We start from the raw sequence: 17,305 nt of genomic DNA, 5'->3' as shown, positions 1-17,305 counted from the left end.
GAAGAAAAAAAGGTAGTTAGCATCTATTGATTCCCTTTTGCACAAAGGCGGGGAGGGAGGCGAGGTGGCTTACTTTTTTCAGAATCACAAGCCCTTCAAGGGTGTTACTGAGAGAAATGTACTCGTCATCTTCCAGCTCTGCCCTCTCGCCATAGGCTAGCAGAACAGGGGTATTTTGCGTCTGCCATCCCGTAATAGTCTTTGGCCTTCCAGCCTGCCCGACAACATCTACAGCCTGCCCAACCCGGACATTCACAGGAAGAGGCTCGAGGTTCTCGTCCAGGGTGATGAGGAATCGAGGGTGCATAGCCGTTACAAGGAAGTATAGCAGGTAATGTGCGGAGTCAAGAACAACTGTCGCAAATATTAGTAAAAGTCACTTGACATGGTGCCGGAAGACCCCGGGGGTCATGTTACTTACAACTCTTAGCATCGACCAAGCTAACGAGCACTGTAACCAGCCCAGCTGTAGCCACTCTGCTCAAGACACTGCGGTCGGTATGGAACGGGTTGACACTCAACGTTCCCTTGCCCATGTGCAGCAGTCCTTGGGCTATCCTGACCATAAACAAAGAATTGGGGTCTCGGTGGTAATAGCTCGCAAGCTGTCTCAACAGCTGTGCCAGGCGGGCGTTGTTTGTTCCTGCACCAACCAATCCCATGGCAAATATCGCGTTTATCGCCACATCAATATCGTTGTCGTGAGAATACCTAGATAATGTATCGTAGACCTTTATTTGAGGGTTTGATGCGCTTAGAAGACCCATAGCCAAAGGTACAGTCTTGCGAATCACGCCATCGCCATAATGCATTAAATGCCCGAATTGTCGCAGAGCCATCTCAGCGCCAATATCCTCTCCCATGGCGATAAGAGCCAGCCCAATTACGGCATATGACTGGAAAAGGTCATCATCTTTCTTTTCGTCTTCTGATGAATCAATGTGCTCGTTGCAAAGGTGCAGCATACTCTGGAATTTGAGCACATTTCCGGTCCCCGCGTAAGCACAAGCATCTACCAATACACCGGTGTGCTTGGCAATTGGGTGGTCGACGGCCTTCAAGGTCTCCAGAGTGGCATCTGCATCCTCTTGTCGGCCAATGAAAAGAAGGGCCAAACCAAGTGCAAGGAAGCGTCCCCATTTGTCCTTCAACTGAGCGTCCTCTCTTTCCATGAGGGTTTGCAAGATTGTGCTAGTTATATCACCATTGCTCGAACCAACAAATATCAACCCAAGAGACAAAGCTGCCATAGCTGAGATATGCATCGACAGCGACGTGTCGCTAACAATGGGTAGAAGGAGGTCCAGGAGTTCAGCACGCTGCGATCCTGCGTACGCCAGTCCAAGACCCATGATCGCGCTTACTCTTATATGAGGACTCTTGCTGTCAATGTAGGAGTCATCAGCAAGCAGGGCCAACGCCGAGTCGGCCTCAGTTCGGACGCCGGAATTGAGGATACCAATAGCGAGAGCTGCTCCGGCCTTGATATAATCCTCGTTGGCGTATGTGTACTTATCAATAACACCCAATCCAACATCTACGTTCCATTGGTGCAGCATTCCAATACTAGCCGTAGCACTCAACATACCAAGATCCTTGTTCTTAAAAACCCAGCTATTACTTTCATCCTCTACCAGCATCAATTTGTCAGTCCCAAACCCAGCATTGACAAACGAGTTAACAAAACTGTTTGCTAAATTCTGCTTTGCCGAATCCACAGTTACACCAGGTCCACCGCGAGAGCTTTCCAAGTGTGATTTATATATGTCTTCGGGAGTCTTGGGGTCGAGAATGTTCAGTTCCTTGCCGAGAGCGGCGAAATACTTTGACAAGTTGGTATTATTTAGACACTCGCCAATATCTTCATCGGGAGTATCAAGCCAAATTTGCTGTCGAGAAACAAGGAAAGCGAGCTGTTTCTTAAGGACTTGGTCATCTGTCGCATCAAAATCCTCTTGGATCAGGTCCAAATCATTAAGGCGTATAGCAAGTGTGATGGCTTGCGCCAACTTGTTGAACTTTCGGTAAATGCTGTGTGCGGTTTCGAGGGTAGTTTTATCGTCGGGCGGGGATAGGAGTGGAACCATGCTAAAAACAAAAAGAAAAAAAGAGACCAAGGTTAGCCACGAACCTCACTATCGCAAATAACTTGTTTTTGTCATACCTAACCATGTACAAACCTACTCTTTGGTAGGTGTTCTCATCTAGGAAGGGTGGTAGCTCCTCAATAATTTCTAGCTCCAATAACAGATCTACTGCATCCGCCTCTGCGTTATGTTTGAGGAAGAAAGGTACAAGGGACAGCGCAAGATCAGTAAGATCTTTTGTATCTGCCTCTTTCTCTGAGCGAGACGCATATTCCGCCCCAATCTCGAGGGCCAAATGCCGAACATACTCGTGACCCCACGAACCCAAGTCTTCGGTAGGAGCAAGCAGCCTATACTTAAGAGAGTCCAAGGTGTCTTCGTCGGAGTAGGTCATTCCTAGTACTGAAAGAACATCGGCAAGCGCAACCTTCTAGAATTAGTCATGAGCTCCGAAACTGAATTTCAAGCAAAAGCTAACCTTATCATCTCCAACGGGCCATTTTTCATAAAGCTCTGTCATTGATGGGTAGTGAGATCGTAGAAATTTTAGGGGCTTGGGAACGGCCGTCATTGAAGAGGTCGATGTTCGGATGAAGTTCTTGATGGCTTCCAAGGAAGGCTTGTAGAGTTCGGTATTTAGTTCCTAGATCGGAAGATAATCAGACATCGCATTCTTCATACTTGATAGAAAAAGAGTAATAACCATTAACCGCTCCACGAGCATTTCGAGCTCTGACTTCAGCTGCTGGTCCTCCTCAGATAGTTCCTCTGTGCCATCATCAGCTTCATCAAATTATAAACCCGCTTTCCCGAGTGTAATAATACCTTCTTGTGGTTCATCTTTCTTGTCTTTCTTTGCGCCGGTTGAAGATTTGCCGGTATTCTGTTTGGAGGGGTCGCCATCCTTCTTATCCGGGGTGTCAACGGCCTTTCCCTTGCCCTTGTCGAGCTTTGTCGACTTATCGTCCTCCTTGACCATGATGCTGGGGGAGTAGGTAATTTGATATAGGACGGATGGGATACACGAAGATGATGAAAATGGATGGATGGTTGATGAATGAGTTGATGGAGAGTGGAGTAGAGGTTGTGATGCTAGGATAAAGTGTAAGGTGGGAGAGATGATGATAGTTTCGCGGGAGGTAGCGGTGTAACCTCTCGCGTCGCTTGGCCCCACGTCTTAGTAAGAATTGCCATGGACACCCACCACCACCAATGCGCCCATCACAGAGCTGTGCAGAGGGGCATACAGCTTTATCCACAGGAAAACAGTCGCTCGCTTAATATTTTTGAGCAATTTGGTACATCATTCACATCATCATCCTTGTTCTCAATCTAATTGTGATTGTTACAGCTCTTTACTGCCACTACCCCCGCACCTGCAATACACACACAGCTTTTATTCTCGAGTCTCAGTTTGTGTTGATGCTGAATAGATGGCTCCTCCCCCTTTAGACCGCAGAGACCTTCATGAGCATCCATGGAAACGACGTGCCGGTTTGACTTATTCAGGTTTTCGTCTCCCCCGTCGCAGCCGTCGAGCGACATATCTCTGCTATGCATTGATAATATGTCTGCTTTACCTCATTTTGAATTCAGTCACCACATGGACACACATACCGAACCCAGCAGGGCTTTATAGGCCCAAAGAAATTATTCCCATTAACTTTCTAAATCTCTACGACACCGCTCCCAGAGCTGTGGGCGGGTCAAGATTTCAAAACCGGAATGTTCTCTTTGCGGCGGAGAGTTTGGAAGCTGCGAGTAAACTCGCCGTGGTTGCCTGTGAAATGGCAAATTTCAAAAGAAACAACGTGCACTTTGCGCTTTTGGGAAGGGATGATATCGATATTGAGGTGTTTAAACAGCTCAACGGAATTTCTACTGAATTGGGAGGCTGTAACGTCGCATTTCACGATGCACGGGCAGAAATGGTTAGCTTGATGACAAAGAATCGAATGAAGCTGGCGATGAGGTTTGGGCTAAGGCATTTGCATGAATTTATACATCCTCAAGCTGTCTTTTTCTCTGTGGAACATGAGGAGGAATGGTTCATGGACATGGCACGTAAGACAGCTGGACAGCTACAAATGCAGATGCTAGAGCTTCCGAGCAACACAATCGATGAATTAAGATGGATTACACGACTTGATAGTGGTTCTCTCGAGGGTATTTGATTTCTTTGGACCCTTTTCCAATTATGCTATATCTCTGCCGTGGCTCCAAGGGAGAAATAAGCTGATTCGTTGCTAAATCCCCCAGCGTTTAGAAAGCCATCTTTCGAAATTGTGATACACGCCGATAAGCATTCTGGAAACCTAGAGCGTCTTCTAAAATCCCTTCAAACCGCCGCCTATCCTTTTGGCCACCATCCCAAGAGCCTTACAGTTATTCTCGACCCGTCTTCTCCCTTCCATGGCTTCACCAAATCATTCCTTTCGGATTACTCATTCCCATCACGCACTCGCACTTTTATTCGAAGGCCCATCAATCCGGCCTCATCCGCCGAAGATACCGCAAAGCGGTTCATGGAATCCTTCTACCCCAGTAATGATGATACTTTCCTTCTAGTACTTGACGCAAACGTTGAACTCTCGAAATGGTACTTCCATTACATTCTGTGGACAACACTTGAATATAAATATTCCCTTTACCAGAAATTGCGAACAGCATCTTTATTCGGAATCTCTCTCGAAGAACCGCCGTCGTTTATAAATGGAACAAAACCATTCACCACTCCCTCCGGAGAGCCATCCCCGTTTCTCTACACAGCGCCAAGTAGCCGCGCAGCACTCTATTTCCCACAACATTGGATTGAATTTCACTCATACTTTTCCCAAAGTCTCCTATTTCCGACTATGGGAGCAGCTTTCACGAACCAAACAAATTTAACTCGTCTTACAATGTCAAAGGAGATCTCAGACTCCTGGTCGACCTCATTTATAAACCTCATACGTTCCCGGGGATACGTCATGCTTTACCCTTCATTCCATAAAGAAGCGCTTGCTATAGTCCACAATGAAACACCATCTTACACCCGAACAAAACATGGCTTCGAAAAGACCCTGATGGACAAAAACAATGTTATGAGAGACCTTCCCGCCCAAGCTTTACCAATTTACAACACGATAGCACTGGTAGACTGGTGGGGCAGATCAATGCAATGGGACAAGCTAGAGCTAGACGCTCTACGTTACCGACAAGCCACTTCCTCTTGCCCTACCTCCCTGACAGCGGGGTTCAGTTTTGATGCTGGTGACCTGTTTTGTGACGAGAATGGGAAGCGCTTGTTATGGTATCAAAATTTATCGCTATCGTATCACACACTATAGATTTAGGATGGCGTTATCTTGGAGGAATGGACCTTGTGTTATCAAAAAATTGTATCGTCTTGTAATTTCTTTGTCCCAGATATCCCCTCCCCTTTTTTTTTCTCGTTCTTACATATTATGTTTGCTTAACGTCTTTGGCGTGTTTTTTAATATCTAACCTCCATAAGTACTCATGAATTCACCCAGATCAGACCTAATTAGTATAATAGCAATTATCGTCCACGGGTTGCTGCGGTATCCAGCGAAAGCGCTCTACCAGGCTCGGGATAATCCTTAAACAGTGTAAAATGTCTTATTCATCTGAACTCGGAAGACATTTCAGTGTGGAGATATGTCGAGTGATCAGTCATGACCTAAATTCTCGACTGATTGTTGCGTCATGAATAATCACTCGATTAATTTTCTAGACGTGTTATTTTCAAGTCTTGGGATGTACTGTGTTTGGATTGATTACCTACAGACGAGGTACGGTACATAGAAAAACTATGCGCATAAATTTCATACTGTGATAGATTCGTGGTATTCTAAATATTAGAAACCTCCATTATCGCATTAATTCGTCTCGGCGGCCGGTTACTCAAGACGTTGAAACTCCCTTATATGGGTTTTTATCTTGAACACGTCTCCTAATCTCTCCTCATGCTAGCTCGAAAAGTCAGCTTGGACGTCTTTTGTGACCAGAAGACGAGATAAATGTGGAGAGTACTGGTACTGTTGACAATCACATCCTCCTAGGCGCGCTCGGAAGTCATAAATCGACACGCAACTTTAAGCGCGCAATAGATCCATATATAAATCTCATAGACCCTGGTTCTACAGTCTGAATGATGGAAACTAACTCACATCATAACTTTCGCAATACGATGCCAAAAGGGAGATGTGATATTACTATATTAATGTGGTTCACTAACCTTGTCCTCCGGCGAGCCGGAGCTGGCTCGAGTAAAATTAGTTCTTTTTTTTTTAATGAAATATAGCTACTAGTGAGATACAAGGGCTATGAGGAGTAACGTTGGGGTTACTGATATCGTGTAATCTTTGGGAAACGCATATATGGCTACCTCGAATTAAAGTATTTCATTCACTGCCGAACCATATAAGAAAATAGCATCTGTTTAAACCTTGCTTAGCTTTTGCCTTTATACTGAGGGCTTTATAAAGACTTCTTCCTCCATTTAGCCCTGCGGGATGTTGGTAAGGTGTCGATCCTACGGCTATTAAAAGACTTTAAGGAGGCCTGTACTTATACAAGGTCCTTACTAAGCCCTGTTGAGGCCAAACGTGAAGTGAGTAAGGTTTTAAACAGGTCTTATTTTTTGTACGTTAATTTGACGGTAACCTTTTCACTGGGTGGCTCTTTCGCAGAACTTGTCGGAAGAATATCCTGTAATATCGATCATTGACCTATCAGCTCGGACCATGTGAGTCTCGACCACCAAAGAACCCGACCGGCCTGGGATTTTGGTCATGCTTGATTTGAGCCAGCCCATGAGCCTATATTATAGTAACGCATAGTTGTGAAATGATGAGGAGGCGGGGTGGCATTCTAGCCATGATGCTGTAGTCTGGTGGAATTTCTCCAGGTGCGATAGTCGTTTTACCTAGCCAGGAGGGTGTATTGTATATATAGGCACAGGGATGACCCTGTATATAATATACTTGAATACGTCAGAATCTGGAGTAAACATTGGTAAACGAAAATGATTGGGTCCCGCTCTGCTAGGCCAACGTCAGCTTCAACGCCAACTTAAAGTGTGGTTGACGAATTGTTGGTTGAGCCCATGAGATGCTCTTGAATCACTACCTACTAGGATTTGGGTGAACGCTTACTGGGGACGGGCTGGTATCTCAACCGGCGAAAGGGATTGCATCGAAATCAGTAGATCCAGTCACCAAGTGAATATCGTGGGTGCGTGGCTGGGGGGTTGGTGTGGCGTTTACAATAAATCAGGACCCATAGACTATCAAAATAAGATTAATTATATATGTATACTTCCTACTTTTGTAATCCCGTGGCGCCAGGTGTTTTGGTGTTTAAAGTCCCACCAACTCACAGCACACCGAGTGATATCTCGTGACACCATTCCCGGTCCGACGAATTCATTCCCCCGGTCACAAAAGTCACACGCCCCCACACACACACCCCACGCAAAAAAATAAATCAATAAAAATCAATAATGGCTGACTGTACCCTGCCCTGCTATTTCTGCAGCCACGCCGCACTCCACCCTGTCACACAGCCAGGCAGATCTACTTCGCTTCCCGGAGCACCGTGTAACAGAAGCTTATTTGACCTTTGTTCTTAATATTCCTTTTTACCCCTCCCTCCCTCCTTACAATCTTGAGTCATGAAATGGCTGATGCTGAAGTAATCTACAAATTAAATTCTCCATACCCTTGGTCATCATTCCCATGTGCGTTTTTCTCCTGGACCCTGGCCCATGCTACTGTATTCTACTTGGTTTGTAAAAATAGGATCGATCCCTACACACATCATGATCACCCCACCTTGCACCCACTCAAGATCTCTCTTTCATTTTGTACGTTATGAACCTTTGCATATTCAGCACCGCCTCGTCCGCCCTGTGCCGGTCATCAGGCAATTTTTTCTTGTCGATTCTCTTAACCTGCAGTGGTGTCATCTCAGTTAGTATTTGCCCTCTCAGCCTCATTATTGTTCTTACGGATCCGCGCGGGTATGTAGGGCATAATGAGGGGGAAGATAGAGTAGAGTGATTTCTAATCATATGAACGCATTTTTCATTAACGCATAGTGGTATCATCCACTGCTAGGCAAGGCAAGGTATATATCGGAGATTTCTTGGTAGGTGCCAACAAAATTCGGCGGGGGTGTGTGCAAGCAACAAGCAAAAAGAATCGCAAAAAGAAATAAACCAAGCGCACACAGGTGACGATGCTTGATGCGTCAACGCACGTACGAACATTCTGAGCACCAGTGCCAGAATGCCCAATGTAAAATGTTACATTGGCTCTACACTCCCGACTGGCCAAGTCCCATTGGGTCAGGTAGGACTGTCATCGATGCACACAAGTTCCGCATGCGGAATTGTATAATGCATCAACAAGGTTGCAGGAGTACATAGGCTAAGCCTTGTGCGATGCCCTCAGCCTTATGGAGTAGAGTGCACTAGTGGGCCTTCAAGGTGGGTCAAAGATCCCGCCAATGCAGAAGGATCGTGATCCCAATAGTAGCCTTGACAGGGCCCCATACTACCGGGCTCCAGTATAGCCAACCAATTCAGATGAATAAACGCCTCTGTACCAGATGGTTTTACCAGGGCTGACCCAGCAGCCAGGTACTCAGGAAAGTCCCGCATGCAACAAAAGTTGAAACGAAACCAAAAGCGGGAAAATAACGGATGGTTTGGAATTCGGCAGATCAAAAGAAAACAAAAGATTAGACGATTACTTACCATCGTTCTGACGTTAGGCAACGCTTTTTGCAAATGCGCCAAGAAACCGCAGTTGACAAACACAGGCCCGTCATAGTCAAAGTCAGCGTCAGCGTATATGTCCATAATGGCATTGATCGCCTCGACTGTTGGTTCCGCTGGAGTGTTTGGTGCAGCAGCAATAAGCGTCATGAGGAATACCCCAATCTCCTGCACCCGGAGGATTAGACGATTATTCCAAAAGCCGGATATACCAAACGTACCTTATTCACATCTAATCTCCCTTCGGCCATGGCTAGGCATCCAAGCACACCTACACACTTGCCCTCAAGGCCGTCCACACCTGCTACTGCCTTTCCACCTGCTCCACGAGCGGCTCCATATAGCGCAATAAATGCACCCACTACCCCACCTTCTATATTCACCTTTCCGTGTGTCCCCTTGGCAACAGCCCATGCCAGACCTGATACCGCATCCGCCAACTCGATATCTGCCGTGTTGGCCCTTAAAATCTTTACAACGACCTCATCCCAAATTGCATACGCCAATTTCTCCCATGTGCCCCACAGTGAAGACTCTGGGGGAATTGTGACATTGGCAGTCCATGCAATATTGTTTAATACACTAATAGCACGTGTCTGTAGAGCTAGAGGTGATCCATTGCCACCCTGTGCCAATGGAAGTAATAATTGGGCAGTGGATGTTAGCAAGTAAGCTAGGATATCCTCAGCACTGCCATCCATGTCGTCGATACCACCGGATTCCGCGCCAACAACATTGTCCATATCAGCCAACACATCCTCGTCAATATCTTCTGGCCCCTCTTCATCACCAAGCTCGACGTCACCGTCAGCATCAGTTCTGAACTCGTTCTCATCGTTTGACTGGACGGCTGTGGCAATGGAAGCAAGGATTTCAAGGGCGGTTTCGACAGCGAGAATTCGCTGATCGGGAGTAAGGGAGAGCGGGGTAAGGGATATATCTTCAGGGTCTTGAGATGTAGATGTGATTTTAACAAGATTTGTGAGAGTTGGAAGAGTCAGTGAGTCTGAAATTTGGTGGGTATCGGGGGTGGCGAGTGATACGTTGTGTAGCGTGCCTGGGTACACTAAATTTAGCAAGAATTCTACAAGGGAAGTGAGACATTATTACCGCAAACGAAAATAGTTTTGATGGCGGCCTCGGGTTGGATATCATCTTTAAGCTTGAGAAGAAGAGAGACGTAGTTTTCGTTCTCGATAATTTGTTCGACGATGACAACGTTTTCTTCAGTGAGTGCGTGGAGGCATTGGGCAGCGGCTTCTTGTACACCTGAGGGTATTATTTGTGACGGATAGAGGATGGAGATTAGAAAATGAAGAAGGTGAGATATTTTGGTAATCGCATCCACCACTTCTTGGGATGTTTCGCTAGGGAAGTCAGCGACTGCACATGATATCATAATCATAATGTGGGAGTGGGTGGTACCAGAGGCTTGTAATCAGCCCGATGACGTTCTCGGCGTACTGCCATAATAGCTTTTTCTCTGGAGTGCTGAGAGCACTCGGGTTATTTGTAATATTCCCAATCGCAGTAGTAAGCTACACTTAATTAGCCGGTTTCTCACAACGGTCCAGAGTTTAGTTTGTACAGTAGTAATCGCCGCGGCCACCGGTGTCAAGATATCTTTCCTGTACATGAATATACACTGATCATATCCTTCCTCGGCCGCAACATTCCTGAGCGCGCCCCAACCGTAGACGACGACTTCCTGATTAGAATCATTCAGCGACCCTTCCATGATTTTCTGCACCACACGTTCCCTCAGTAGCAAATTACGACAGTTGGAATCCTCCAGTAAATTGACTATTGCTGACAAAGCTTCGGAACGCTGCTTTGTATTCGTTGAACCCAAGTTCTTCACCACCGGAATGATCTTTGACTCGCGGAGAGCTGCATTGGCTGCGACTTCTGCAGGATTGAGAGGGCGCGCAGTTGGAGAGGCAATGGCACGAGCCGTACTCGAGCGAGATTTCTTTGCTTTACCCATTTCCGTGACTTTGGGGCTTGTATTATAATTCGTTTGTTGTGTATGAGACGAGGAATATTTTTTAGGAAACATTTCTTAAGAAAAAAATGAGAGAAAACGTTTGTTGGGCACGTGACAAATCCGGGTAACCTCCTAGAATAGGTTACACACGTCATTTACGCGACTAGTTAATTACTTTCAGTCGCGTCTCCCTGGCACCCCCGAAACATCGCTCATTCCCCGGTACACCCCCCTTATTCTCTTACCCAGTTCCCCGGTTTCCAATAATGAATTCAGATACCGGGTCTTTGAAGCGAAAAGCTGTGGACGATGCCGCTCCTCAAAACATTCAGGCCCCTAGAAGAATCAAGGTCCAGTTCTTGGCATCTCTTATCAGAATGTAGCTAATAATTTAGTTAGGCACTTGACCAAGTAGTCATAAACAAAATTGCAGCTGGTGAAATCATTGTTGCGCCTGTTCATGCACTCAAGGAGTTGATTGAGAATGCTGTGGATGCCGGTAGCACATCACTGGAAATTGTAGTGAAGGAGGGCGGTCTCAAGCTCTTACAGATCACTGATAACGGTCATGGGATCAACGTATGTGCTAGCCCTGTGGGCGCATCATAGATACTCACTCGGTACATTTGTAGCTCGAGGATATGCCTATTCTGTGCGAACGTTTCACTACGAGTAAACTGAAATCATTCGAGGATCTTAATGCAATTGGGACCTACGGATTCAGAGGGGAAGCCCTAGCAAGTATTAGCCATATAGCCCATTTGACTATCACAACTAAAACGAATGATTCGAGTTGTGCCTATAGGTTTGCTGCCCACCCCTTCCTTTCTTTCTTCGGTCTTGTTTATCTGGTATAGAGCTGTATATTCAGATGGTAAACTCGTTCCACCAAAACCTGGTCAGAGTGCAGACCCAAAACCAGTAGCAGGGAGACAGGGGACGCAGATTACTGTATGTTTTATAGTCCTGTTAAACCGAAACAAAACTTGTGACAGCTTCATAACAATTCCTAGGTTGAAGATTTATTCTATAATACCCCCTCCAGACGCCGTGCATTCCGAAGCCCGGGCGAAGAGTACTCAAAGATTCTAGACGTTGTTGGGCGGTATGCAGTGCATTGTTCGGGGGTGGCGTTCTCATGCAAGAAGGTATTCCCCTTGCATCCTTACACCGTTGTACCTATTAATACTGGTATGTTACACACAGTTTGGAGATGCAGATAGTGGTGTCTCCACAACTGCGACTGCCTCTGTAATTGATCGAATCCGTCGCATTCATGGTTCCAGCGTCGCCAATGAACTCCTTGAGTTCACCACTTCTTCAAAGCACCTTGGTTTTGAGGCAACGGGTATGATATCCAATGCCAACTACCATGTCAAGAAGACCACATTACTCCTGTTCATCAACCATCGTTCGGTCGAATCCTCCGCGATCAAAAAGGGACTCGAAAATGTCTATGCAACATATCTCCCCAAGGGCGGACACCCATTCATATATCTATCACTCGAGATAGAACCTCATCGTGTTGACGTCAATATCCATCCTACAAAACGCGAAGTTAACTTCCTCCACGAAGATGAGATTGTCGCAAAAATTGTGGAAACAGTTGAGGAAAAGCTGGCCGCAGTAGATACGTCTCGTTCGTACACTCTTACGCAGACACTCCTTCCAGGCACGAAACCTATCCAAAGTAGTAGTATCGATGATACCGCAAGGGAAATAAGAGCGAACGATACCAAAGCAAAACGCAAGAAGGAATACGAGTACAATATGGTCCGTACTGATAACCGCGATCGCAAGATAACCACTATGTTCGACAATCCCCCCATAAATAAATCTGCAGGCGACTCAGTAGAATACGAGACCAACCATGATTCGACGTGGACATTGATAAATTACACCACCATTCACTCTTTACGCGCCTCCGTACGTGACAGCGCTCATACAGAACTCTGTGAGCTGTTCCAGAACCACACGTTTGTGGGCATAATAGATGACAACCGACGTCTCGCAGCTGTGCAACACGGGCTTCGCCTATACCTTGTCGACTATGCCGCTGTATCGTACGAGCTGTTTTACCAGATTGGCCTGAGCGACTTTGCAAACTTTGGGCGGATAGTTTTAGATCCACCGATGGGTGTACGAGATATTCTCGAGATTGCGGTGGAGGAGGAGAAGGCTAAGGGGGAAGAGGGTGATTTCGACTGGGAATCTGCGATAACTGTATGCCCCCATCCCTCTCCGTACCCCTCCCCTCCCCCCCCCCCCCCAGACCGTCTCGCTGATATAACATAGACAATCGAGCAACTGCTCCTTTCGAAACGTCCCATGCTCAAAGATTACCTCAGTCTCGAAATTTCCGAGGATGGTAACCTTGTCAGTATCCCACTCTTACTGAAAGGGTATATGCCCAGTCTTGGAAAGCTTCCCTCCTTTATTCTACGCCTAGGGCCAAACGTAAGATCTCCCTCCTCTCGCTGTCAGTGACATAAGAGGCTCCGGTTAACACGGAAGATGAAATAAAGATCGACTGGACATCAGAGCTGGAATGCTTTGATACTCTTCTGCGTGAACTGGCATTGTTCTACGTTCCCGAGAAACTACCGAGCGTGAGTGGTGATGCTGACGATGGAAATGACGTTGTGGCGGCGGCGGGTAATTGGGATGTCGACGCGCGTAGAAAAGAGCTGGGGCGCGTGGTGGAAACAGCCATATTCCCGGTTGTCAGGAAACGATTGATAGCGCCAAAAACACTCCTGGGGGCCGTTACCGAGGTCGCCAATCTGAAGGGGCTGTACCGCATTTTTGAAAGATCCTGCTAGTGAATGCGCATGAGATTCCCGCGTGTTATGTGGTGTGTGAGGGTGTGAGTGTGTGTGTGTGCATGCACTCTATGTGAGTTTGGTTTAGTTTGGCTCAGATGATATATCGGAGAATAACCAAGACACATCTTAGCGTTTAATGAGAAAGGGCGCTGGAGATTAATGTTTCTTTTTTCGTTTCATGCAAGAACACAAATAAAAGTGAACAAAAAGTTTGATAATGATAATCGAGCAATGAGCCCTTATTAGTATTTTCGATGCTCCAGAATCTATTATTCTGTTCTTACGCACCAAGGGGCGACCCTGTTCTATGTTACAGTCCAACCCAGCCGAAGCGAATTCTAATAATGCGGTATTCCATACCGACCAGCCCAAAAACCCCAACATAAAAATTCTATAAGTACCGTGCCTCCATGCAATAAAGAAATATAAGGTGTAAAGTCAATAAGGATGCAATGAAGAAGAAAGGAAGAACCCAACCACCCGGCCCGTAAACAAAAGAAAGAGCAGAGAGTGACAATGTGAGTGTCTGAGAAGGCAAAAGCCAAAAGGAAAAACCGTAACAAGCCATTAAACAGTTAGGTGTCTAAAAAGAAAGGAAAGGGAATTAATCAATAATAATAATAATAAAGTAAAAGGGAAAAATCAAAAACTCCGGCCCGTGTAATAAAACTCCTTGTGAGGAAAACTCCAACACATTGCAAATAACAAAGGTCGCCGCCCATAATGCTAACAAACCGTCTAAAACCCTCTAATAAGTCTATGATGAACCTCTAATCCCACCTTCTAATTTTTTTCGTAACCCAACCACCCCATTAAAATTATTGCGTACCCCTCCTGTGGTGCGCTTTCTGCATTTTTAGTCGACGCTTGGTGATGACAACGACGACGGTGACGAACGAATGGATGACAACACTAATCGGCAAGACGACGGCCACCTGTGGACGCAGTGATGGATGAGGTGATAGGTACTGGTACGAGCTTCTCGCCAACTAGTCTCATCGCCGGTCGAATCATGATATCGAGAGGGACGGGCTTGTCGCAATTTGGTCCGAGAACGACACGGCTCTTCTTGTCGAATCCGAATCGCTGGTACATTGGTACGTTGTTGATATGACTGCTCTCAAGATAGCATGGTGCACCACCTTCGAGATCACACTAGAAGCACAATGCATGTTAGTGGCTGTTTTGACTATATGAAACTAGATGGGTGTAGATGAATCCCACCAAGGGACTCAAACTCCTGAAATTCTAGAAAGAAAGAAAATGAATGAGGTTTTAATTTGAGCATACCTTTCTTGTGACAAACTCGATGAGCTTTCTCGCGTAACCTCTTCCTCTCGCATCCGGAGTGACGCCGAGGTAAACTAGGTACCTATCGAATGATTAGAGATGGTTCTGTGTAACTATACTACTGCACGTTCTAGAAACCTGCAGGAAACGTGGGAACATACCATGCATCTTTGTCCTGATCACCCATAGCATTTACTCTGTAGCAACGAAAAATATCGAGTCAGCAAACATTCTCAAAAAAGATATCTGATTACGCAAATGCCATATTTGTTCCTTTTTTCCACCTTTGCGGACGTTCTCTGAACAAAGTTCCGACAACGGCGCAGGCAAGAGAGTGCATGAGATCGGGGCTAGGGTAGAAATTTCCGCGTGGCTGTTGTTACATACTTGGTCTGGTGCAGAACCTCAAGAAACTCCTCAAAGTACCGCTTCTTTCCCTCCTTTGTCAACTTCCAGTACAGCCTCCACATGCCGCTGCGGAAGATTGTGAACCAGTCATCCATGTTTTTTCCCGGTGGCATCCTATATACGAGTAACCCCGGAAAAGTCAGCCATATATTGCTTTTTGCACAATTGTGATGTTGCCTGCAGATCTCCACTCGGCACACCACTCTCTCACACACCCGGCGGCGGAGAGAGTGACACTGCCGGTTACGCCTCACTCAGGAACAAGCTGAGGGTAGAGTATTGGGGACTATCTCTGATGGGGAGATTGATGGACAGGGAGTGTGTATCATACCATAGTGCGATTCCCTCGTTGTGCTCACCAATGCCCAATACCAGACCGTTGTAGCAATGAGCCGCAACAATGTACTCAAGAATTTCCAAATGTAATGGGTAGAGCTCCTCACGGGTCATGCCGCCATTATCGGGTGTCTCGAGGCAGTAGAAAGCTACGTCGTCCTTGAAGAAGGCATCCGCTAATGTTCGTGCAGCTGATTTGTATTCATCAATGCCGAGTACTCGTACTTGGTCGTTCGAGTATTTGTTGGCTGTTAATGTTACTGTTGTAGTCGCCATTATTATTATTGTATGGGGGGGTGAGTTTTATAAAAGTTGAGTTTGTGTTAACCGATGATGAGGAGGTAGTTGTATTAAGTATGTATTGATGGGATTGAGGATGGTAGTGCAATGATGGTGAGGTGTTTATAATTTAGTGAATGAATGGATGGAAGTGTGCTGCTTGATGTGTTCTAGAAGAAGCGACAGAAGGGCGGGAGGCTGATGTTCTTATTCTATTCCTCTCGGTTCCAGAAACGGGGGATCCTTTATTTTATTTTTTCAAGTTCCTTTTTCTCTCAAGTTCCCTTGGTTTGACCCAAGGAGCTAGTAAGCTAATGAATCAAAGACAAATGTTGGGAGTCTGGGACCTGGTACAAGGATGGGGCTGTTTGGGGGTCCTTGGGACAGACAAGGTACGTGGATGGAGGGTATAAATTAAATTGGCATTAAGAACGAGGAATACGCCGAGGGCGAGGGCCACAATGCTCCGGAGGAGGAGGAGGTCAAGGTGCAAGGGGAGTCAGGCAGGAAGGCAAGCAGGCCCTGCCTGCTTGCCTTCCTACTGCTGCGAGGAGGTCCTGTGCACCGCGCGGGCGGCCATGCCGAGTGTTGTCTCTGTTTGTCAACCCGTAAATCTCACTCGATAATTGAGTGATCACTGATGATGTTATGCTATATAGGTGGTAGCTATTCTATGCTTTACTATAGTTGGATCCATGGTCGGATGGTCATGGATGATTGAGTAACGAAAGACTCGTGTGAGAATGAGTGATGGAGTACAGGAAAACTCATTCTCACACAAAACTCGTTGCTCTGCTGCCTGCACCTATCTCCCAGTGCGCTGCTGTTATTGCTGTACATAGGTAATTGCTGCTCCTCCTCTGCCCCCCCCTCGTCATGCTACGGCCACAGCCTACTTCGTGCCTGCTTTCTCTTTTCTACTTGCCTGTCCTTCCTCTAGTTAATCGCCTGCCTTTGCGTCAGACTCAATTTCAACAGGGCAAGATAATTGCCAGATCAGTGTTGTCTCTTCCGCGACTCTGTAATCTATTTAGTGGCTGCAAGTGGTTCTTAACCTCCGTGTATCTGATCCTCCACGCGCCCCCTCCCCCCCACCATATGTCCGTCTCCGCTCCGTTCCATCTCCGACTCCGTCAGTGTACCTTCTCTCAGCCCGCCGCACCCCTCTATTGCCCCCGCCCCCTCTATTTACTATGTACTCCAACATATTTTTTGTCTCTCCTGCAGTACTCGTTAAAAATACTCTTCCGTGATTTGCGTTCTCATTCTCCAGTCCCCCAAGGTCCAACAGCCGCTTGCATTCGATAAA

The 17,305-nt window shown here is 46.4% G+C and overlaps 6 protein-coding genes across 6 annotated transcripts; 3 read left to right on the top strand and 3 right to left on the bottom strand.

Annotated features, from left to right (window-relative positions):
- Window positions 1-16: 16 nt before the first annotated feature.
- Window positions 17-3,066, bottom strand: H6S33_009072 (uncharacterized protein; the record flags this gene model as incomplete). The annotated part of the gene is made up of 6 exons (XM_044840427.1): window positions 17-354; window positions 422-2,088; window positions 2,165-2,517; window positions 2,566-2,730; window positions 2,791-2,855; window positions 2,913-3,066. 6 exons carry the CDS (start codon window positions 3,064-3,066, stop codon window positions 17-19), a joined length of 2,742 nt encoding a protein of 913 aa, XP_044697887.1.
- A 454-nt stretch (window positions 3,067-3,520) lies between these two features.
- On the top strand, window positions 3,521-5,416 carry H6S33_009071 (uncharacterized protein; the record flags this gene model as incomplete). The annotated part of the gene is made up of 3 exons (XM_044840426.1): window positions 3,521-3,581; window positions 3,684-4,253; window positions 4,347-5,416. The coding sequence occupies 3 exons, from the start codon at window positions 3,521-3,523 to the stop codon at window positions 5,414-5,416; spliced, it is 1,701 nt and encodes a 566-aa protein (XP_044697886.1).
- A 2,519-nt stretch (window positions 5,417-7,935) lies between these two features.
- H6S33_009070 (uncharacterized protein) lies at window positions 7,936-10,858 on the bottom strand (the record flags this gene model as incomplete). The annotated part of the gene is made up of 6 exons (XM_044840425.1): window positions 7,936-8,043; window positions 8,851-9,039; window positions 9,093-9,928; window positions 9,982-10,238; window positions 10,297-10,409; window positions 10,460-10,858. 6 exons carry the CDS (start codon window positions 10,856-10,858, stop codon window positions 7,936-7,938), a joined length of 1,902 nt encoding a protein of 633 aa, XP_044697885.1.
- A 266-nt stretch (window positions 10,859-11,124) lies between these two features.
- H6S33_009069 (uncharacterized protein) lies at window positions 11,125-13,680 on the top strand (the record flags this gene model as incomplete). The annotated part of the gene is made up of 8 exons (XM_044840424.1): window positions 11,125-11,208; window positions 11,258-11,437; window positions 11,491-11,663; window positions 11,716-11,809; window positions 11,872-12,006; window positions 12,065-13,081; window positions 13,154-13,315; window positions 13,384-13,680. 8 exons carry the CDS (start codon window positions 11,125-11,127, stop codon window positions 13,678-13,680), a joined length of 2,142 nt encoding a protein of 713 aa, XP_044697884.1.
- A 915-nt stretch (window positions 13,681-14,595) lies between these two features.
- On the bottom strand, window positions 14,596-15,993 carry H6S33_009068 (uncharacterized protein; the record flags this gene model as incomplete). Its single annotated transcript, XM_044840423.1, has 5 exons — window positions 14,596-14,838; window positions 14,974-15,055; window positions 15,135-15,170; window positions 15,361-15,495; window positions 15,713-15,993. The coding sequence occupies 5 exons, from the start codon at window positions 15,991-15,993 to the stop codon at window positions 14,596-14,598; spliced, it is 777 nt and encodes a 258-aa protein (XP_044697883.1).
- Window positions 15,994-16,325: 332 nt separating this feature from the next.
- On the top strand, window positions 16,326-16,717 carry H6S33_009067 (uncharacterized protein; the record flags this gene model as incomplete). Its single annotated transcript, XM_044840422.1, has 3 exons — window positions 16,326-16,388; window positions 16,427-16,592; window positions 16,656-16,717. 3 exons carry the CDS (start codon window positions 16,326-16,328, stop codon window positions 16,715-16,717), a joined length of 291 nt encoding a protein of 96 aa, XP_044697882.1.
- Window positions 16,718-17,305: the final 588 nt, after the last annotated feature.

Source organism: Morchella sextelata (assembly GCF_020137385.1).
Source record: "Morchella sextelata strain SCLS chromosome Unknown scls_3, whole genome shotgun sequence".
NCBI lineage: Eukaryota > Fungi > Ascomycota > Pezizomycetes > Pezizales > Morchellaceae > Morchella > Morchella sextelata.
This window is presented reverse-complemented; position numbering and strand designations above follow the sequence as displayed.